Genomic DNA, 22,473 nt, shown 5'->3' with positions numbered 1-22,473 from the left:
TTCACTGAATTTAAAATAAGTGTATGATTAAGAACAGATATCTGCTAAGATGAGTAAGAGCCTAGTTTGGAGTGGGACCAGGGACATAGAAAATTGTGTCATATGCATAGAAATTTATTTATTTTAGCACATATTCGGAAGAACAATGTCATTTATTTAATTTAAATTAAAAAAAGATCAAGAATAGAGCCCTCAGTACCTAATTACTGATAGCATTGTCAGTACCAGCATAATGTAGCATGTTAGCATGCTAATATTCAGTGATTTGTGGTGAACACAAAGTACATGACATTAATTTTGCAGGTATTGGTTTATAAACCAAAGTACTGTAAAAAATAATGTTTTGACCTGATGACTGCACTAGATCCTCAAAGTTATTAGGTGTCAACCTTTGAACTATGATAATCCAAAATATCACAGGAATCAATCTAAAAGATTCAGAGAAACTTCAGTCCAGACCAATATCAATTTTAATGTTTAGGACTTTTTAGGATGTTTCAGTTATAAACTTATGTGGGCATTGCTCAGTATATGTGCAGTATAATATTTATCAAGTTGTACTATATTGTAGTATAATGATATTGTAGAATAATGAAGTATGACATTACTGTATTTAAATGAAGTAATAAAGGTTATAATCATTTAGTCTGTGTGGGTGTTTGTGTTTTCGGTCTACAATCTCTATTCAGATCATGTAGCACAGATGACAAACTGAGAACAGAGATAAATCGGAACAATATTCAAATAATGATGGTGCTGACCCTGCGATCTCATCTCCCGTGGCACAGTAATGTGAAAAATAAATGTACCGTAAAAAGGCGTCATAAAATATGAATTGCAAAAAAACCCACAGTCCTGCTCTCACCTGTTCTTCTCACAAACACACCTTAATCACCAGTATGTCTTCAGATATATGTGGATCAGATATTAGTGAACAGCAGTCAGAGTTTGGAGACGCAGGAGAAGAACGATCAGAAAGAAACTCTGCTGAGGTTGGTGTTCTTTATAAATAATTAGTTAAAGATGTCGTTAGAGATTCTGATTTAATATGTATTCACTGCTGATCATTTCTTAACTGATTGTCGTTACTTAATTCCCAGGGTGATTTCTTTTATTGATATTGTTAACCTGTGTTCATGTCCTCACACATTAAAATGTATATTCAGTCTTTTTATTTTTCTGTATTTAATTAGCCAAATTTGTACAACTTGGAGAAACATTATTTTAACTGAACTGAAACACTTTAAATGTCATAAAATTAACTTTTCATTATGTGAGATTTTTTATTATGTTAGAAACTTTAGTATGAAACCAATAGTGTGTGAATTGCATAATATTACAGTGTGCAAGCAGATCGCACAAGATCCCCAAACTTATTAAGTGTTATCATCTGGGATTTTAACAGTTTCAAAGGCAGAGTGAAGATGAGTAAGAGCCTAGTTTGGAATGGGACCAGGAACATATAAAATTGTCTCATCTGCATAGAAATCGACATTTTCAGCAGATCTTTAGAAGAATAATGTAATTTATGTAATGTAAGTAATAATTTATCAAGAATATACTCCTAAAGTACCTAATTACTAACCATCGGTACCAGCATAACTTAGTGTGTTAGCATGCTAATATCTACTGATTTGGGCTGAACACAAACTTAATAACATTATATAACGTTGGCCAGCTAAAAGCACAATATGACAATATGTTCTACAAGCTTTGCAGTAATGTTAGCTTTGACTTTGGACTTTGTGTTGTAGTGGTGGTGGATGTCGGTTGTTTGTAGACATTAGCAAACATTTTTTGCTGTTCTTCTCTCACACACACCCTAATCACCAGTATGTATTCAGATATATATAGAGAGAGTTTGGAGATGCAGGAAAGGGACAATCAGAAAGAAACTCTGCTGAGCTTGGTGTTCTTTATAAATAATTAAAGATGTAATTTAGAGTTTAGTTATTGTGCAATAATTTAATTTCCAGGGTGCTTCTCCTGTGCTTCTATGTTCTTAAACATTAAACTGTGTTTTTTTTATACTGTCTAAATAAGTGTTGCTAAAATTTAAGTGAATTTAAACTTGAGTCCTTGAGGCACATTATAAAAGTAAAAAGTGTTTTAATAAAGATGAGTATAATTTGTTTCTGAACTTACATAACTTAACAAGAAGACATTACTCAGTTAACCTGGAAAGGTCAACAAATGATCCAGACCCTCCATCACTAGTTTTAGTTGATGGAAGCTCTTTGGCAATTTTCTTTTTAAATTTCCAGTAAAATCCTGGAGGGACTGATTATTTTCTCCATGATTTTAACATTCTGTCTCTCTTCCTCTCCTTCTTCTCTTCAGGCCTCCATGTATACAAACATGTCAGTCAACTCTTCCTTCACTCACATCTCCTCCTCCAATTCCTCCCTCCATCCTCTCATGAACACATGCTTCGGTTCCAGGTCGACCATTTTTGTCTTCTCTGCCTTGTCCATCATATACATCCTCACCCTCCCAGTCTTCATCCTCATCCTCTACCTGGGTTTCCAATGGTGGAGGAAACAGCGCTCCATTTCCATGACTGCAACAAGTCACTCTGACGTCTTTACCTATCACTCCGTCGTCATGGACCTGAATGAAGTCTTTGGGTTCACCTTATATTTCTATGGCAGCTACATCAATCTTCCAGGCATTATGTCTGCAGGACTCTCTGTCTTCTCAGTCAACGCTCTCGGAAAGGCTCTGTTTCACCTCCTGACCTGTGTGGAGCACTACCTGACTAAAGTCCACCTTAAAATCAGTATGATTGAGAAGGGATACTTTGGAATAGAAGCAGTGATATATACAATTATGTCATCTGCATAAAAATGGACATCGCTGCATGGATTTGGAAGAATAACATAATTTATGTCCAGTGTTGGGCAAGTTACTGAAAAACAGTGATTAGTTACAGTTACTTCTCGCAAAAGAAGTTGAATTACTAAACTTATGAATCGGTTGACTGAAGCTTTGCTGCTTAAAGAGTCGTACTGTAGCCCATGTAGCCTGATAAATCCGACTGTCTTTAAAAAGGAGAGATTCACACCGCTAGTAGATAGTAATGGATCAACAATAGACCCTTGCAGCACTCTATTACTAAATGCAAGAAGGTGTGATTCAGGACCATCAGTCACAACATTCAGTCAACAGACACCATCTAGATCTAGACCAGCGGTTCTCAAATTGTGGGACAAAGAGCCACCGCAGGATGAACCAGGACTGAAACCAAGTTGAAGGCAATGTGAGTCATCTGCATCTCTCAACCAGGCTAAATTCAGTGTGTCAATAAAAGCATGTAGTAGACTATAGACACATAAAGGCTCATTTATTATTAATTGTGAATGTTTGTGATATTTTGACATTTTGAAGATGATCTTCTTAATGATGTTTAAAAAGTAACAAGGTGTGTTAGTCATACATCAGTTTCATGTGTATGAGCACAGACTACAAAGAAAAATGCAAAGCAGAGGTGTTTTTTCCCAAAGCACTCACAGGTGGTAGCTACTGTGTATTCAAATTAGAAAATAAAAACAGATTGACTGTGTGCCAAATGCAAATGTGTGTCCCTGTTGTACTGTGTGATTGGTTCATAACTGCAGAGTTCATTGATTACCAATAAATCATGTGTGAAGCAGCTTCTGAGAGCAAAGTAAATGTTTAAACCTGATTTTGATAAGGGATCTGTAAATGAGTGAAGAACACATTGCAGTCGGACCACATTTGGAGGTGATCGAGCTGAGTGAGATCAGGGGTCGTATTCATGAAGCTTTCTAGTACAAAAAGTTGCTCCTGGTGACGAAATTTCTTAAAATGATGACATTTTTACACATTATGTAATAACCAGTGCCTGAATTGGACCAAAATGATGCCAGTACTCTAATTTAACATAACCTTAAGACTAATTCATTCACATTTTCTCTCTATTTGAACAGAGACATTTTCAGCATTGTTTTCTCTGTGTTAAGCAATCACACATGGACAATAATGAGAAGTGCTGGCCCATTTCAGGTACAGGTAATAACACTGAATTATGTAATAACTTAACAAAATGTAATACATTTGAGTTATTATGTAGCAGTGGACCAATACCAATTTTTTTCCAGACCAAATACGAGTACTTACATTTGGGTATTTGCTGAGTACCGATAAAAATACTTAATAATAACAATACAGTTCTAACAATGACTATAACTAATTAAATGTCTCCAGGCTTCGTCACGCTGCTGTAAAGTGTTATCGGAGTAGTTTTATTGTAGTAGCATCCCAAAAATGTACACAGCAATATGTAATAACACCCAAATTTGGAATAAAAAGCTTTCTGTAATACCTTTCCCCCCATTTTGTGGTTATTAAAATGCAGGAGTTTCACTTTTTTTTACGATGAAAATGTAATAATATGGTGCACTATGTAATAACCAACCAATATGGATGACTTTATCGGTACAAGTTATATTTTTCACAATTAACAAAAATTAAACTTCCAGCATATTGAATTAGACTCTAGGACCTTAAAACTGTGTGAGATGAAATTAACTTAAAAGATTGTCATAGCACAGTGAATAGGGGCCTTTATATAACTTAACATTAAACAATACATTAAATAGAATAAAACAATAATTCAAACACTCACAGTTCTTTTTAAAGAAGAAAAAGTAAAATTAAAGCTCGCGATGAACAGTCCGGTTTTGTCATACGCCATGTAGACCACACATACTTCCTGTTTCCAGTCAGTGGCGCTACGAGTATAATTGAATATTGGCATGTAGATGTGTTCAAGGTGGGACTCTTATCAGACATGTGAAGTTTGGTGGAGATTGAATAAAGTGCAGTGACATAACGACAACTTCCTGTTTCATGGCGAAATGTTGAAATTTGATGCCAAGCCGCGGACAGTCTTTACATTGCACTGACCAAATTTCACGTCGGTCCGATAAATTCCTTACGAGGAGTTTGTTAACATACGTGCAAATCTCCAAAACTGACCAATAAATTCAAAATGGTCGACTTCCTATTAGGTTTGGGTCCAAGAGACTTTTTGTACATCCTGCCCCGATTTCCATACATATGGATGAAACGTGCCTCGGGGGGCGCTGTTGAGCCATTTTGTCCACCCACCCACCCACACACACACACACACACACACACACACACACTTTTGTATCGCCAACAACATGATTCTTTTGGCCTTTTTTGGGCCCCAAATGTGAAATTGGTCCAGTGTCACGTCGCAGTTTCTGCCACCAAGTGGCTCTTCATGTGTGTTTTCAGACAGTGGCTCTGAGTAAACGCTTTGTCACACAGGGTGCACTTGTACGGTCTCTCCCCGTTGTGCGTCCTCATGTGGACCGTCAAGTACGTTTTGCGAGCGCACGTTTTCCCACAAATCCCGCAAAGAAACGGCTTCTGCCCCGAGTGGACTCTCACATGGTCGTCCAGGTTAGTCTTACGTTTGAAGGACCAGCCGCAGTCCGGGCAGTGGTACGGCGTCTCTCCGGTGTGGACCCGCATGTGAATGGTCAGCGGTCCCTTGGTGGTGAATCCCTTCCCGCACTCGCCGCAGTGGTACGGCTTCTCGTTGGTGTGCGTCCTCATGTGGATCTGCAGCTGCTTGCTCGTCAGGAACATTTTGCAGCAAACGTCGCAGAGGTACGATCTCTCTCTGTCTGCGTGAATCTTCTCGTGTTGTCTCAGCGTCCCGGGGAGTTTGAAACGCCGCCCGCAAACCTGACAGCTGTGAGGTCTTTCCCCAGAGTGGGTCATCATGTGGCGGGATAACGACCTGTAATCGCTGAGGGATTTACCGCAGATGCCGCAGAGGTGCGTCTTCTTGTTGCTGTGAGTCCTGCAGTGAACCTTTAACTGTTCCTTCAGCTCAAACACTTCATAACACGTGTAACATCTGTGCAGCTTCCCGGCCTTGTGGAGTTTCTGGTGATTCTGCAGTGACACCTTCAACGCAAACGTATCGCAGCAGGCGTCACATTCGTACGGTCTCTCCCCTGAGTGCGCTGCCACGTGTTCGTTGAGGCTGAGAACGCTGAGGAAGGACTCTCCGCAGATGTGACAGTCGTCAGTTTTATGGCGACTTTGAAGATGATCCTTCAACGCCTCCTCGGACTCTGGGAGCTCGCCGCACACGCTGCAAAGATGCCCCAGATCGTCCGCGTGACTCCAGGCGTGTTTGACAAACTCCACTTCTGATCCGTGCAGAGCGCCGCAGACTTTGCAGGAGAAAGCGAAGACACCGTTCTTACCGGAACGTCTGGCTTTTTGTTTCCTCGGCTGCAGTTTGGAGTCTCGTTCTTTCAGCTCCTCGTTGCTCTTGTCCGGTTTCCAATCGTCCTCGCTGTCTCTCGCCTCTTCTTCCTGTTCATCGCTACTACCACCTTTACTCTCCGCTGCAGAGCGGGCCGCTGCTGGTTCCTCGTCATCATCATCTTTAGCTTCCTCTGTTTCAGTGTCACGTTGTGATGTCGAGCTGTTGGACACGACACCGACTCTGCTGCCTTCGACTTCCTGAACGGGGCTGCTGTGGGAAAAAAATATTTTAATTATACAGTCAGCAGTATAAACACAATCAATTACTTCTGATACCAAGTTGTAAGTCAACTGTAATGTGTCCACATACTTTTGGCCACATAAGTGCACGTTTCAACTTTTACAGTGACCGTACCGAGTTTGGTCGCCACTTGTCAACATGGCGGCGGCGGCGGCGGCGGCGGGAGAGTCTTCTGTCTGATGAATCTCTTCCCTGCCGGCCCAACGTTCCTCTCGTGTCTGGAAAAATAAACAAAAATGAACGCCTGCTTTCAGAAACCTGCGAGAGACGCCAGTGAGAATCTGTGGAACTACCTTCAGTCTGATGTAGAGCGTCGACCCCGTGACGCTGACGTTCCTGTGGAGCTCCTCCGCTGTCACCGCCTTCACCTTGAGAGGCCGTAATCTCCGTCTCTTGTCCGACATTAAGATGTCGAAACGTTTGTCGTCCGCGGAGAGCTGAGGGAAGGTGGACTTCAACAAGTCCATAAAGTCTGCCTCCTGCAGGCCTCGAGGGCACTTCAGCTTCAGCAGCGGACATTTTCTTAGAACTGACAGAGAATTCAACGATGAGGGTCGCGTGATTGGATGATTTTTAAACCAGGTGTGTGTGTGTACAGAAGATATTTACTCACCACTGTTTGAGAGGACGTCGGTCTGAGAGTCCTCCAGGATCCGGAGCCTGAGATCTACATGGTTCTGTGGTTCACGGATCTGAGGTCTGCCAGGTTTCCTCTTCTTATACTGGCCCCTGGGGGGGAAAGACCTGAAAGAGGAAGACTGGCTGCAGGTTAATTGGCCCGTCAACTTCCTCCTTTCCTGTATTTAGATATGCTACGTGCTAAGCTAATCTATGCTAAAAAGCCAACCACAATCTCATATAGACTGAGTGATGCTACCTCTGATTAGTCGAGTCTTCCTGGTTCTCTGGGCGCTCAGAGGACGCCTCATCTTCACCCTCCTCTTCCTCAGCAGTGCTGCGCTTTACACCTGGAAAACATTGAGTGAATGTAGGGGCTTTTATTTTGAAAATTTCAACAAGCAGAAATTCATACATAAACAGATATACTTATTATTATTATTATTATTATTATTAATAATACATGTTGTGCCTCTAAAATATGATTTGTTGTTAACGACTGTATGGAGAGCGCATGTGCCAGACTCCCTTAACAAAATCAGCTATTTAAATTTCTCTCACCCAGAGTTAAAATATAAATGTGAGGAAAACGTGAATCAACATGGCTATAAACATCACTGGTGTCTAACTGTAATTTCGGCTCACATAAAGCTGCTATACAGTTGTACATTGTAGTGCAAAAGCGCTTTGAGTGGTCGAAAGACGAGAAAGGCGCTATGCAAGTGCAGGTCCATTAACCATTTACCATTAGGGTTAAAGGCTAAATGTTGTGCTCGTGGGTCAATTAAAATAGCGCCGAATTAAAGAACAAATCATTCTGACTACAGGAACATCTGAGGTTTTGTGAATTAATGTATGAACATTTCTGGACAACCCGGTAAAAGTTAAATAAGAAGATATGTTAATGGGGCTCGGCATGCCCCTGGATGAATGAAGCAACCTGCTGTGCTGAGTGCGACCCGAGGCTGCGGGAGAACCTCCAGCTGTCTCCTCTGCCGCTCGATCTCCTGCCTGAAGCCCGAAGCCTCCTCCTCATACCCGGATACGATTCTGTCCACAGCCGCTAAAATCTCCCGGGAGGCGGCGGCGAGAGTCTCCGTCACAAAGCCCCGCAGGAGGTCTCCTTTAGACATTGTACTCAAACTTCAACACACACACACACACTCTTCATTTATTTATGGAAACACGTATTCACTCTTTTTATTGTTTACCAGCGGAACGCGTTTCCGGTTGTGGTGCGCGCATAAACGTCGTCCGTGTGGAAACCTGAGACAGTGGTTCCCTTTCCTCTGCAATAGTTATACTTGTGTATTTATTTTATAATTTAATGTGTAATGTGTAAGTGTTTAGTAACTTATTTTTTATTTGATTTACAAAAAAACACAACAAAGTTATTATAAAATAATTCAAATTTTAAAATGTTATAAAGTTTTCAGTTTTAAATATAATTATTTTGCAGATTTTCTGTATTTTTTTAAATGCATAAAAATATTATTAAAATCACAAACACATCCTTTGAATTTACTAATCTAATGTAAAATAATGTGAAAAATCTGTGACTGTAAATAATCATAAAATTACAATTTATTTAAAAAAAGTTAAAATATATTTGCAAACTTATCACTTTTTATTTAATACATTAAACTATTAAAATTAAAGTCTAATTGTCTAAATACAGTTCTAAAATTAGATAAACATAAGTGACAATTTCACTGTTATTTTACATTATTTATTTGGTGGAAAATTACATAAAAATACACAAACATATGTATCCCAGAATCCTTTGCACAATAGTCTCACTGTCTACATGTTGTTGTTGTTGTTAAATAAAATGGTAGATAAATAAATAGCTCGTAATAATAATACAAATAAATACTTTATCTTATTACAGATTAATCCATTTTTATATGTAAAAACATTTGTGGCCTATACATATTTATATTTGACTGTATATTTTTATATATGACAGCTGCTCATTTACTTTAATTTACTTTAATTAAAATAAACAATTTATATAATAATATAACAAAAAACTTAATAAAATAAAGATAAAATTAGATAAAAAATAAAAGTCATATTTCTATTTCTCCCAGAGCAACAGAAGTTATAGAAATGTTTTATTGATCAGAAACTAACCTTAAACTGTTGTTAACCGTCCTCGTTGTGATGGAAGAACTCCGTATAAAGTTTATAAACATTAAAACGTGTGAGAGCAGTTTTTATTCAATTATTGCAACGACAGACGACAAACACAAGAGGGCGCCGCTGCACAGAGCAACCAATGTTAAATACATCAAGGCAGAGAGAAATCAATAGTTCATCATTTACAATCGACACATTTATTTATATAAGTAACGAAGAAGAAGAAATCTCCTGGACGGCGGCCATTTTAAGTCACCTCAGACCTCGAGTCCATTTATTCCTGACTGTAAAGTTCAGCACTCCTCTTCCTCGTTCCTCGCTCCCTCCACCTTCTCTCTTTCTATTTTCACCGGCATGCTCGACTTCCTCGGCTTCTTCTTTGGCGTGGCGTCTGCTGACTCCCACCGCCACCGCTGCTGATTGGTCGGCGGGCTGTGGCGAGCTCCTCCTCCTCGTTCTCCTGTTGGGGCATCGCAGTCGAGTGATGCAGGTTGACAGTTGCAGGTTGCCGGGGTGATGAGGGCGGGCGCAGCGTGGTCGGTGCGCGGGTGTCGACCGCGTTCGGTTTTCTCCACCGCAGCAGGAACGACCAGGGGGACGAGGGAGGGAGGGGAGCCCGGCGGGGGAGCACTGCGAGCTGGGAGGAGAGGAGGAGGCGGGGCCATGTTGGATCTGTAGCTGGATCCACTCAGGCTGAAGATCTGGTTGGTGTTTTGGGGCAAAGATTGAGGAGAAGGAGGAGGGGAGTCGGCTTGAGGGGGCGTGTTGTCCCGGCAGCCATGTTGGAGGTTTAACCCGTTCCTCAGGGCGTGAACGCGTACTTGTGTGTGTGCGTCCTGTTGCCACATCGACCCGCTGATCTCTCTGCTCGTACGCGGGTGAGCGTCGTGTTTGCGAGCACTTTTGTCTTTGTGTGTCGGCGTTTCGGTGTTTGTGTTTCTGTGCGCGTCTCTGCCGCCGCCGCCGCCGGTGTGCAGCCGTGGGTTCGGGTTGGCGCTGTGTCGGTTGCGGCTGCGCAGCGAGCTGAAGACCATGGTGCAGCCCGCCACCGTGCAGCGGTGTTTGATCTTCAGGTGGACGGCGTTGTAGTGGATCTTCAGCGTCCCTACACAAACAGAAGGAGATTCCTTTCTGACAAACACGTCACAACTAGTAAAATTATTTAGTTTAATGTCTGCAGATCAGTAGAGGACCTTGAATTGAGCCCTGTGGAACTCCAAAATACAAGATCAGCACAGGACCTAAAGTTTTTATTTGATTTATATGCCTTTATTTGACCGGACGGCTGTAGATTGTCAAGGTAAGGACTACCAGTCTCTACCAGGTGAGCTACCACGCTCCCTGTACCTAAAGTTAAACTCTCTGGAGACTCAAGACAAAAGATTTGAACTGGAGACAGAAACTTTATTACCTTTGTCGTAGAAGCTTTTCCCACAAACGCCACAGCAGACCCGCCCTTTCCGACCTCCGGCAGGTGAAAGAGAGGGGAGGGAGCAGAGGGACGAGGGGAGAGGGTGGAGGGAGGAAGAAAAGGAAGAGGAGGTAGGAAGAGGACAGAGGAAGGAGGAGGAGAAGGATGGGAGAGGATTCAGAGAGTAGGAGGAGGAGCTTTGAATCTTCTGAGACATCTTCTGAGGAGAGGAGGAAACGGACGGATGACGTGAGGAAGAAGAAGCGATCAGTGAGGAGTTTAAGGAAGGAGAGAGCGAGGAGGTGTACTCCTGTTTCGCCACGCCCCCGTGAAGGTCAACCTCCTTGTCCTGATGCCATATCGACTGCGCTGGGTTCGGCTTGTCAGGGTCTGCTTTGATTTTTAAAGTCGGTTCACATTCGTTGTCTTGTCGACTTCGTTCCTGCCTGAGTCTGTCGGACTGTTTGTTTGCGCTGAGCTTCTGTAGACATTGTGTTACCTTACAGGGATCCTGATGAAAGAACAAAGAGGAGGTGATAAGAAATTTTGCTGGTTGTGGAACAAAGAAGGTTTGGACAGAAAGTAATTTAACTACCCTAGTGGGAGGAACCAAACAGGGAAAGTGGAAAGGCAGAAGCAGAGACTGGTGGACGGTGTCGTTGTGTTCAGCAGGAATCTTTTTCTTAAAACGACAGACGCCGGCGACTAAACGTGAATCTCCTCTCGTGCTCCTCAACGCTCCTCCGTTATGCTCGATGAACGCGTCGAAGTTTGACTGGCAGCTCTTTTGGTTCGGTTCTGGATCAGAGAGGCGACCGACAGCCGCCAGACACTGGAGCGTCATCAACTCCACGATGGGGCGTGTCTCGCCAAAGCGAAGGAACTGTTTGAGGATGAGCAGTTCTTCTTCGGTCGTCACCGTCAACCAGCGGTCCAACACCTTCCCACTGGGGAACTGGAGAGAAATGAACCTCAGAGGGAGCTGATGTGGGATCATAGCCGATATATATCATTATAAATAAAGCTTATGTTGATACGTTACCTGCAGCATGTATCCTCTAACGTAATCCCCCAAACTCCAGCCCAGAGTGTGCAGAATGTGGCTGACCTGAAGGAGAAAGAAAGTAATCTGTTACACATCAATCGTAGATAATAGACAATATAATAAACGTTCCTGGTACCTGTTCTGGAGTTAGGACGCTGTAGAGGCGGTCCAGAAGAATCTTTAGCCGAACTGGAATGGCCTGAGTTCCGTAAAGGACCAGGGAGCTCAGGTCGAACACCAGCCCAGGAAGGGCCACCTCCACTGGGCCGCAGCTGGACGGTTGCTGGGCCTGAAAATGGAGCTTCTCCAAAGCTGGAGAGGAAGAGAACGAATTATACCGACATCTCGTCGTACGGCTCACTGTTAACATTTACTTAAGTTTAATAAAGAACGTCTGAATATCACATATTATATAACTTGATAAAACAAAGAGCAAAGTTAAAAGTTAACTGATGTGTATCAGAGACACGGAGAGGATGTCAGTGTGTGTGTGTGTGTGTGTGTGTGTGTGGCGCGTGCAGATGTTCCCTCCAGATGTTCGTGGTGATGTGATGACAGCGACACCTGACTTCATGTCACCGTAGCGACTAAACACATCTGCAGTGTGTGTGTGTGTGTGTGTGTGTGTGTGTGCGCGTGCGTCTTACCGTGTACCACCCAGCTGTGTCCACAGCGATCACATGACCTGAGTTGGACACTTTCTGGTTTGAAGCTCACGCAGCTGCAGCCGGACACTGAACACCTGATGGACTGGTAGAGCAGATAAACACTGTTCATGTGTTCATTTTATAAAAGAGTTCAAATATAATGAAAACATAAATCATCTCTTACGATCCTCTACAGGTGCTGCCTGTACTTTATTAATTGTTATTATTTATTTTACAGAGTTCGTGGCTGCAGTTCCTCTAAGGGCTACTAGAGGCCCCAGCAGTGAGTCTCCATAAGGTCTCATATTAAAATGTCTTTAAATCAGAAGTAAACATGTTGTAGATCATTTCCCCCGTTAATAGCAACTGTACAACTCACCCTTTAAATTATATTAAGACTTTAAGTTATGAATAATTAACTGTTTTTAGTAACCAAGGTTGTGAACGTAACCATCGCTCTGTCTCTTCATTCATTCTCTTACTCGCTCAACCAAAACATGTGTTTACAAACAGAAACCGAGGATTCCCACTCGTTAATAACGTCGCCTTTAAAGGACACACACACTTATATAATATATATTATTTATATTATATTTTATATAAACTTATATTATATATAATATATAATCTAAATAATGTATAATACATAATATATAATATAAATAATATCTGTACCTCGTCGGTGTCTGGAGTCGTCCTCATCCTCTCCGTCTGCTGTCAGAACAAAAACATGAGTTCAGTTTTCTGATCAGTCAAATAAAACTGAATCTCCTCTTAATTGTAATCTGATTACTTTTTATGGATCTTTGTGATCAAACTCAGATAATCTGTAATTTCTTCTTTCACATAAAAAGTTTTTTAAATGTACTAATGTTAATTATTTACAATATAATTAATTAATTAAACACTGAAACCTCATTAAGATTCAAACATTTGTTACTTTTATTTATTTATTTTAGTTATTAGTGGTTGTTTGTTTATATAAACAAAGTGATGCCAACAAACAAACGCATAAAATATTTGACTCAATTATTATTTATTATTTTTCATCTTGCAGATAAAATATCTTTAATGTTTTATATTCTTATATTTTATATTTCTTGTATTTTCATACTTTTATCATATATGTTTATATTAATAGAACAATTCTGTTAAAGTGGTTTAGATTTTTTTTAAATGTCTTTTTATTACATTTTTATCACATTTCCAAACAAATGAATTTAATTATAACGATTGACAGTTAAAATATTGATTATTGGAATCAGATATCAGCAGCTCATCAATCAAAGTAAGTAAAATAAAAACATAATACATTTAAATGTGACAATTGTGCTTAAATATTAAAACTTAAACATATTTGTACAGAATTTAAATTATTTAAGTTTTGTAATTGATAACCTTTTTGATTATATTTTTATATTATTATTAATATAAAATCAAACTGACCTGTGAGTTCGTTAAATCCTGAATAAAACCTTTTCTTCTGTTCTGTTCTTCATCGTCGTCTTCGTCTCTGTCTGTTTTATTTCGTCGCTCACAGAATCTGTTAAACTCTCGTATTCAAACTGATTTCTCTCTTTTTAAGTCTCTCCATCCTGTAACTCCTCCCCCCGACTGAGCTGAACAACATCTGATTGGACGAGAGACGACCGTCTGTCTTCCCTCCTCTTCTTCTCCTCTTCTGGATTTTGTCCCCAGATTATGACAGTGTGTGTGTGTGTGTGTGTGTGTCCCAGTTTGAACCACAAACAACAGGAAGGTCGGAGGACATATTAAAGCGTGACACACATAAATCTGTTCTAACCATGTCTCACCTTCATACAGGTGGTTACTATGGTAACGGCCAAAAAAGTTAAAGAGTTTGTGTTATTGATAATTGATCAGAATACACTGTATCTTTATGGATGATATTGATCAGTATACACTGTATCTTTATGGATGATATTGATCAGTATACACTGTATCTTTATGGATGATATTGATCAGTATACACTGTATCTTTATGGATGATATTGATCCTGTATTGACAGTCAGACTGTGGACATATGACGGCCTTTAGCTCGTGTTTCTAGAGTTACGTGTTGTTACGAACACGTTAGGAATTATTAAAATGTGATATTTCTTAAAGGGAGTTTGGTGCAGAATATTCCCTGAAATGACAGAAACAACTAATATTTTCATATTCAATAGAGCAATAAACTGAGATTTATAGTGAAACAGCAGCTTTATTGGTCACATTCTGCCACATTGAGAATTGAATTAAAAGTAAATATATAATAGTTGTTATGAACACTGTCGCCTCCTCCCTCCTCTGTGTCTCTCCTCTCCCACCAGAGTGGAGGAGGATGTACAGTCTGGGAAATGAGAAAGGCCTATTGATTTTCTATGTAAACCTGCATTCATTCATCAGGACGCTCTTCCATTTCCCGGTACTGATTGATGTCAACTCCTCAAAAAACAGCATTTTGTCGTAAAATGATGCAACGCTACGTGACGCCATCAAGTGTTCAATCTCAATGTTTCCAACAATGTTCAGTCAGTGGCGTTAAGTCCTCTTTGTGCAGCAACTCATCAGACTTCTTATCTCAATCACTGTGTATCAGGAAAAATGCTTTTTGTGTGTCAAGTTGTAAAAACTTCATGCTGCCACTTCGCTGTGTTGCTGTCCTTGATGTGTCCATCAGCCTCCGTGTCCCCTGGGAAACAGCTTCCCTCTGGGTGGACGGTTCCCCCCCCCGAGGGTCAGATTGAATCAGGGGGACAGTAGGGCACCTGGCCGGCCGCCACACTCACACAAAAACACACACACAAGGTTAAATGAAGGATAATGTCCAATACATGTTTGTGCCTCTGTCGAGTTTTCCTGCCGAGGATTCACTGAAGTCATTATACATCAGAAACATTACACATGTACAGATAAACACTGACAGACCTATCACACTCTATTTTACTGTATATAATGTATATATCTCAGACTTTATTTTATTGTATTTCATTCTAATCCTTTACTCGTTGCACTTCATTCCCCTGTGTAGATATCATATTGACTTATTGTATCATATCTTAAAACTGTTGTCAAAAAGACTCACAGTTCTTTTCCTCGGAGCAAAAACGTCCTGAAAAGTTTCTAATATTGTCGATCACACACACACATACACACACACACACACACACACACACACACACACACACACACACACACACACACACAATGAAGGTAGGGCTGTTGGACAGGCTTTGTGTCTGCTGGGAGCTGGTGGACCTCTTTCCTGTTTTGATGTCGTACTAATTAGAATATCAGACGATAACACTCTGTTAGTGTGTGTGTGTGTGTGTGTGTGTGTGTGTGTGTGTGTGTGTGTGTGTGTGTGTGTGTGTGATCTCCGTTTGTTGACACACTTCCCAACCAGAACCTCTCAGAGGGGTCGTGTTTGAAACGCAGCAGCAGTACCACCTCCTCGATGTCCTAACTGAGAGTCCTGGTCCTGCGTTCTTGGCTCGGTCTCCTCACTGAACCAGGTCACGCTGTTTGTTCAGCACCGAAAACAACAAAGCAGCAGGAGGAAACTCCGACATCTACGATGGTTGAACGCCGTCGCTGCAGCCGGCGACCTTTCATCAGAAAGTGTTTGTATACGGACAGAAACTGTCTGTAAGAAGATTACAAACTGGATGTTTGACAGAATTCATTGTTATTTTTATGTGATGTGATATAATTTACAGATCTGGACTCATTGGATCTTTCTGGATTCAGGTCCTTTTAGTTCAGTGTTGGTTCTGGTTCCTGAGCTGGTTCCATTCAACATCATCCCAACCCATGTTTCCATGTTTTATTAAAGGATGCGTCATCAACTGAGGGTGCTGCACAACGACCTGTACAATATGACATGCCCACATTGGGTCCAGATGGGAACCAACTTTTTGAGTTCAGAACCAATTTATTTTAGTCAAAATGCTCCAGACAATTTAAAACTAGGCGTACGTATTGGAGCCAGTTCCTTGTTGCTACCTCTGGTTCTCAAACAAAGAAACACAACGACCTGTAAAATATGACACGCCCACTTTGGTCGCCAAGGGATACCTGTTATTTTTTGGTTCCAGCTGGGAACCAACTAAAATAGGCCTGTTACAGGTAACCGGTTCCATTCAGGTTCAGAGAATTCAATAATAGGAGCTAATTTCATGAAATATCCCAGAAAGGCCGTTTCCACCAACATAAAACTGTCTCAGTTCTGGTTCGCCCACCTAGTTCTGAACCTTTGCATTGCTATAGATACAGGTCAGTGGTCAGTACTTTTGAAAATAAATAAATTGATTTGGAACTTTAAAAGTTGGTTATTTTCTAGAATTACCCGTCTCTTTGACAAACGTTCCCAGTTCACCCTGACTACAGGTTTGTGTTTCTGTCTGTTGGACGTTTTATTATTTTCATAATAAGCTAAAAAAAAAAAAAAAGAAAAGCAGAACTTTCCTTTAAAAACTGGTTTTCCCTCTCTGTCGCTTTTCTGTCATTTGTCGCCACAAACTTCGGGGGCTCCAGAGGTGAATTTTACATGACACTAAAGGCTCTCTGTGTGTGTGCTGGATATTATGTATTTAACAGGACATTTTAGGACTCTTTAGAGTGTGTCCCCCCACATATGGTTCGACTGTTTGAGTGTGTGTGTGTGTCCTCTGTTTCTACTCCCCCACTCTTCCCATCCTCCCGTCTTTAAAGTCCCTTATCCCACCCCTCTGACTGTGTGTGTGATCCCGCCCCCCTTTATATCTGTGTCATTACTCCACCCGAGAGAGAGTGTGTGTGTGAGGGTTTCTCTTTGTAGCGCGTCCAACTTGGCACCGATGTAGTCGCTGTTGGGAAAAGTGTGTGTTTAAGTGTGTGTTTAAGTGTGTGTTGTTGTCACAGGTACAACTAGGACAGCAGGCAGGGAGGAACAAGGACTCGCTGAGATGAAACATAAAGTTTTTGAATTAAAATCTGTGGTGAATATTCATAAGGGGGATCCGGAACAAAAACAGGACACTAGCGTTTTTTAATTCATTCTTTTTGTACTTTTGTTTTCTTTGGCTTTTATTTTTTATTCTTTTTCTAACGAGCTTCAACTCGGAGAGCAAGTTTTTCTATCGTCATCACAGGGACGATGATAGAAAATGTGTCCACCACTCTGCACTGCTCTGATATTCAATGAAAGGATGCCTCTTTCAAATGTTTAATCCTGTTATAATTTTAGGAGCGAGCAGAGGATTAGAGTCGCTTTAACAGTTCAGATGTAACAAAGTGACGATGGATTCTGCTCAATGTTTGACCGGATAACATGGGATTAAGTTGTTATTTGACATCTTGTGGTGTCAAAGTCGAGTGTTTTGCTCCAGAATAAGACGAGCTTTACCTCCACCACATTTCACAGGGAAATATTCAACTTTTAGCTTCATTTTTCTAAACGCTGTAGATGCAGATAAACATAGCTGTCGCACAAACACACAAAAACTAGATTAATCAATGTTTTCTTACCTCAATTTGTTTGTACTCTGCGAACAGCCTCAGATCATATTTATGCACAAATGCTGAAAGCCAGCTATCGTAGCAAATGTAAACACACACCTGCACTGCATAAAAGACCTCTGCCCAGTATCTATAGCACTGATCTCTGCCCTGTATCTACCTTACTTATTACTGGTGATAATCAAACGTCACTAACTGGATGCTGCGTTAAAAAGGTCAAACTGAACTAGAAATTTTTATTCTTTGGTCAAAGTTTCCCAGTACAAGAGCAGAAATATTTTACTGAAGGTTAATATTAACTCATACAGTAACTGCTGCTCTGTCACGCACACATTCGTGCTTTCCTGCGGCACGAACCGCCGATGGAGGGCAGGAAGTGACTTTCTACATTGAAACCACATTGAGAAACTCTCCAAATGTTTGTTTTGTTTTGCCAAATAAAAGCTTTCATAGTTACAATAGTTGTATTTTCTGGTTTTTACTCTGATATTCTGCAGCTTCTCTGTCTCAACTCTCAGGGATTTACAGAGTTTACTGATGGACATGTACTTGTAGCTATTAGCTAAACACTAACTGCTCACAGACTGGGAGTTCTCGTAATACTGTTTAATTTAATTTTATATATATATATTTAATTTCTGTTTTTCACTTCCTTTCGATCTGAATTTCATCAGAATATCATGACTGCAAACAAGCTACTGGTGGGTCTGCCTTTATCGTAGCTTGGGTTTGGGGTAAGTTCTGATGATCATAGCGTGGTAAGCGTCTGCATTTAATATCAGTCTTTGACCCTGTGAGCACTTCATGTTGTGTTGTGGTCATTTGAAATGCAGAGCCAGAGGCAGCAGAAGTGTGTGATCCTGTTGTGTCGCTGGCTGCTGGAGCTTTCTTTGTTTTGGGATTAAATGTTTTATCCTCAGAGGGAATTCATCACTTCTCAGCCTCCTTCAGATTTGTCACTTAGAGCAGGATGTACAATCTGAGGGCTGCTGGTTCATCAGGAATTAAACTTAATCTGTCGTTTGAGAGCGGGACAAACTCTGACCGCAACACTGGACGTCTCCTGTTGAATAAACACGTCATTTCTGTGTTTGTGTGTGACTAAACACCAGAGTCAGCTGTCGTGTCTATGATGCTAAGCTAGGCTAGCCGCTCAATGGAAAACAAATGACAGAGTCAACGAATGAAGAAAAAGATTAAGAGCTTTAATGGCTCCCACTCTCCACCAGCCACACCAGTTTCTGTCAACGTCATCTTTTTCTCAGTGTCAGTTAATTTTAGTATTATTTGAATCAAATAGACAGTTTAGACCTCTGCCCTGTATCTACAGTACTGAAAGTTAGTCTGGGATGTGGGTGACACCTAGTGGCAGTGGCTTTCCTTTAAAGTGTAAGTGACACCTAGTGGCAGTGGCTTTCCTTTAAAGTGTAAGTTATCACAGCCACAGTTTAGTTCTGTTCAGTTGACCTCTTCATGCTAATAATGTGAATTATTTATTAGCAACAGGAAGAGTACGGAGCTAAAACCGGTACGTAAACTCTACTTATTGCTTGCTAAAACCGGTACGTAAACTCTACTTATTGCTTGCTTTTTGAAAGCTAGGAGCTGCTTTGTTCACAGCATATTAATTAAATACCTTTTTCAGATCTTATAAATGCTATAGCTGTTAATCACTTATACATGTTCATCCATCTGACAACATGAAATACTCATAAATATGTCGATTCCAACACCTTAATTCTGCAGATGGATCCACTACAACAGACAGAGTATCGTTACTGTAGAATAATGTTAATACGTTTTCTCATCCAAAACCCAAATAAACGAACACAATTTTGGTGGAAATGTAGGTTTTAATGTGGCAGTGTAAAGTAAAAAGAAAAAAGTGGTTTGAAGGAGGAAAAGGGAGAATCCTGTTTGGCTGAATCAGCACAAATGTGTGTGTGTGACAGCAGATTAAGTCGCTTTGTAAAAGACGTCTCAACACACACACATACACAGAGAGCCTAAGGGTGTGTGAGCGTGAGGACGATTTTTGCGTTCAGACATTAATAGAAATCCACAGAGACAAAGACACACACACACACACACACACACATTGCTGATGCAGCAGCAGTAAAATGTTTGTCGTGTTCTTCTTCTTCTGGTTAAAAACTTTTCTCACTTTGTTCGTGCACATTTCTACATTTCCTTTATCTTTGGCTCCGTTTATACTCTTTAACAGAACATACAGGTTGTCCAGTTTAATAGGTACAGCTAGTAAAATGTAGTAGTTGGTTAAATGTTCAGTTTGTTTGTGTTGAAACTGTTGAGTGCAGTTTAATTATTATTATTAATAATAATATTCAGTCTGTCCTCATTGATATGAATGTGGTGAACAAAAGACAACTCACAGCACAAACTGACCTCTGCCCTGTATCTACTGTATGCCAGGACTGCAGGTTACATATATTTTATTACTTGACAGTAACCAAACGTCACTAGTTCTAAATCAAACCGAAGACCCAAACTAGAATATTTTTTTCTTTAAAAAAAGAAACAAACTTCAAGAGTTCAAGAGCAGAAATATTTTATTGAAGGTTAATATCGACACATACAGCAACAGCTGCTGCTCTGCTTCACACACAAACACACACAGACTGACGGCCATATGGCCTTCAGTTGTCACCAACCAGCTGTGTGTCTGATTGTCTCGACGTTTTCTGATGACGTCTTTTCACGACTGTGTTGAAGAGTTTCCACGATGAAAACTAAAAGTGTTCATATTCACATTCTACGTGTCACGAAGTGTCCGTCTGTCTCCTCCCTCCTCTGTTCCTCCTCACCACTTTCTTCTCCTTCGTCTTGGCCTTGCAGGGTTTGGAGAAGGGTGATGAGGGGGCGGGATTTGGTTGAAAGGAGGCGGGGTTTGTCGTAGAGGGGGCGTGGCTTAAACTGACTGCCGGCTCTTTTGACAAATCAGAGAGCGGAACAGGTCGAGAGGTTTCCACGTCAGCGAACGGAAAGGTTTCGGGAAACTCGGCCACCTGAAACACAAAGTGAAACTATTTTATTTCAGTTTTTATTTCCCAAACAAAAGATTTGATCATAAAAGTTTATTAATTTTCTGGCAATTAGGTAATCAATGAATTGATTAAATATTAAATTAATAATGAAGCGTCTCACAGGGACGTAGAGCAGGTTGTCACGGAGACAGACGTCCTGCAGCTCGCTGCGCAGCGCGGTCACATGACTGCGGTGGGCGGAGACTTCCTGCTCCAGCCAGTCAATCCTGGAGCTGCAGGTCTGATAGAGCTGAGAGACAGCGGAGAGAAGAGCCTGCAGACAGACAGGCAGAGAGTGAGACAGAGAGCCAGACAGAGGGTGAGACAGACAGAAAGAGAGACAGACTCTTGTTTGTTACCTGGCACGCTGCCATCTCAGGAGCTCCCATGATGCTCTCTGCTCCACTCAGCTCCAGGTGTTCCCTGGGTAACGGCAGGGGGCGGGGCTGAGCTGACATGGACCGACGTGATTGGATGAGACTTTCTCTGACCTAAAGAAGGCACAGTGTGTGTTACCAGGTGTGTGTGTGTGTGTATGTGTGTGTGTGTGTGTGTGTGTGTGTGTGTGTGTCTTCACCTCCTTGTAGCTCGTCTCTGCTGCCTTTATGTTATTGATCAGCCAATCTTTACGTCTGGAAAGAGACAGAATAATAAAATAAACATTTGGATAATTTCCAGATTCGGTGCTCTAGAGAGTATTTGGGGCTGCAGGTGTGTGTTACCTCTTGCCGTCCCTCAGCTCGTCCTCGACTCGCTGCAGTCTCTCCTCCAGCTGCTTTCTCTGCCTATGAACCCCTGACAGGTGCTTACCCAGAATCCTCAGCGAGCGCTCCTTCTGACTCACCTCCTGTCGAGCCTCCGACAGAGACTAGACAGAGAGGACGTGTTATAGCTCTGCTCTGTTGCTATAAATTAGTGGTTTTCAAAGTCTGACACAGCGGGCCCCCTTCAGACAAAACCAGGCATCTCCACCCCCCGAATTAGCAAATTAGGACCTTTAAAAGTAGCCGAATTATCTGTTAGCAGCTCCTGTTTGCAGAGATCTCGTGGATGTTCAGACAACTTAAAAGTAAGGCTTGACTGACTGATCAGATTTTTAAAGTGGATTTAAGGGTAATTTATTCACAATGGACATCAAAGCTGAGACATTTTTTGAGGGAACCGTTGATCAGCAGCACATAATAAGACTGATGTTCTCATATAATTTACATTTATAAGTAAAAGTTGGTAAATTCCCTAATGTGAATGCAGAAATACTCTCAACCAGCCCCCTCTATATTCTGGAAAGAATAATCTGTAAATGACACAGTAATGGTTCAGTTGAAGCGTTTACCTGTGCGGTCTGGCTCAGCGTGTGCTGTGTGTCGGTCAGCTCGGTGGTGTGTGTGCTGACTCGGAGCTGCAGTGCGTGCAGCTGGTCGGTCTGTTCCTGGATGAGCGCCTGAGCTTCCTGTTCCCTGCTCAGCGCCTGACGGAGCTCCACGCA

General features: G+C 41.3%; 2 protein-coding genes across 4 annotated transcripts in view; both read right to left on the bottom strand.

Annotated features, from left to right (window-relative positions):
• Positions 1-3,326: 3,326 nt before the first annotated feature.
• On the bottom strand, positions 3,327-8,438 carry LOC127360582 (zinc finger protein 436-like). Of its 2 annotated transcripts, none has more exons than XM_051395010.1 (6): positions 8,136-8,438; positions 7,455-7,545; positions 7,191-7,321; positions 6,871-7,106; positions 6,692-6,795; positions 3,327-6,547 (listed from the first exon to the last, which is right to left on the bottom strand). In XM_051395010.1, the coding sequence occupies exons 1-6, from the start codon at positions 8,326-8,328 to the stop codon at positions 5,239-5,241; spliced, it is 2,064 nt and encodes a 687-aa protein (XP_051250970.1). In that variant the 5' UTR covers positions 8,329-8,438; the 3' UTR covers positions 3,327-5,238. The 2 variants fall into 2 exon arrangements, with proteins under 2 accessions (XP_051250970.1, XP_051250971.1); XM_051395011.1 differs by having other exon boundaries at positions 3,327-6,544.
• A 12,057-nt stretch (positions 8,439-20,495) lies between these two features.
• Positions 20,496-22,473, bottom strand: part of LOC127360580 (coiled-coil domain-containing protein 171) — a 12,863-nt gene continuing 10,885 nt past the window's right edge. For both annotated transcript variants that reach the window (XM_051395004.1, XM_051395005.1), the window contains 6 exons: positions 22,321-22,473; positions 21,710-21,855; positions 21,565-21,619; positions 21,347-21,478; positions 21,109-21,261; positions 20,496-20,969 (listed from right to left, as the gene is read on the bottom strand). The exon at positions 22,321-22,473 is cut by the window's right edge and continues 27 nt beyond it. In XM_051395004.1, the coding sequence (XP_051250964.1) occupies positions 20,724-20,969; positions 21,109-21,261; positions 21,347-21,478; positions 21,565-21,619; positions 21,710-21,855; positions 22,321-22,473 (885 nt within the window). In that variant the 3' untranslated portion in view covers positions 20,496-20,723. The remainder of the gene's footprint in view (positions 20,970-21,108; positions 21,262-21,346; positions 21,479-21,564; positions 21,620-21,709; positions 21,856-22,320) is intronic.

Source organism: Dicentrarchus labrax, unplaced genomic scaffold (genome assembly GCF_905237075.1).
Source record: "Dicentrarchus labrax unplaced genomic scaffold, dlabrax2021, whole genome shotgun sequence".
Lineage (NCBI taxonomy): Eukaryota > Metazoa > Chordata > Actinopteri > Moronidae > Dicentrarchus > Dicentrarchus labrax.
The sequence above is the reverse complement of the archived record's forward strand: the minus strand, read 5'-3'. Positions and strand labels throughout refer to the sequence as shown.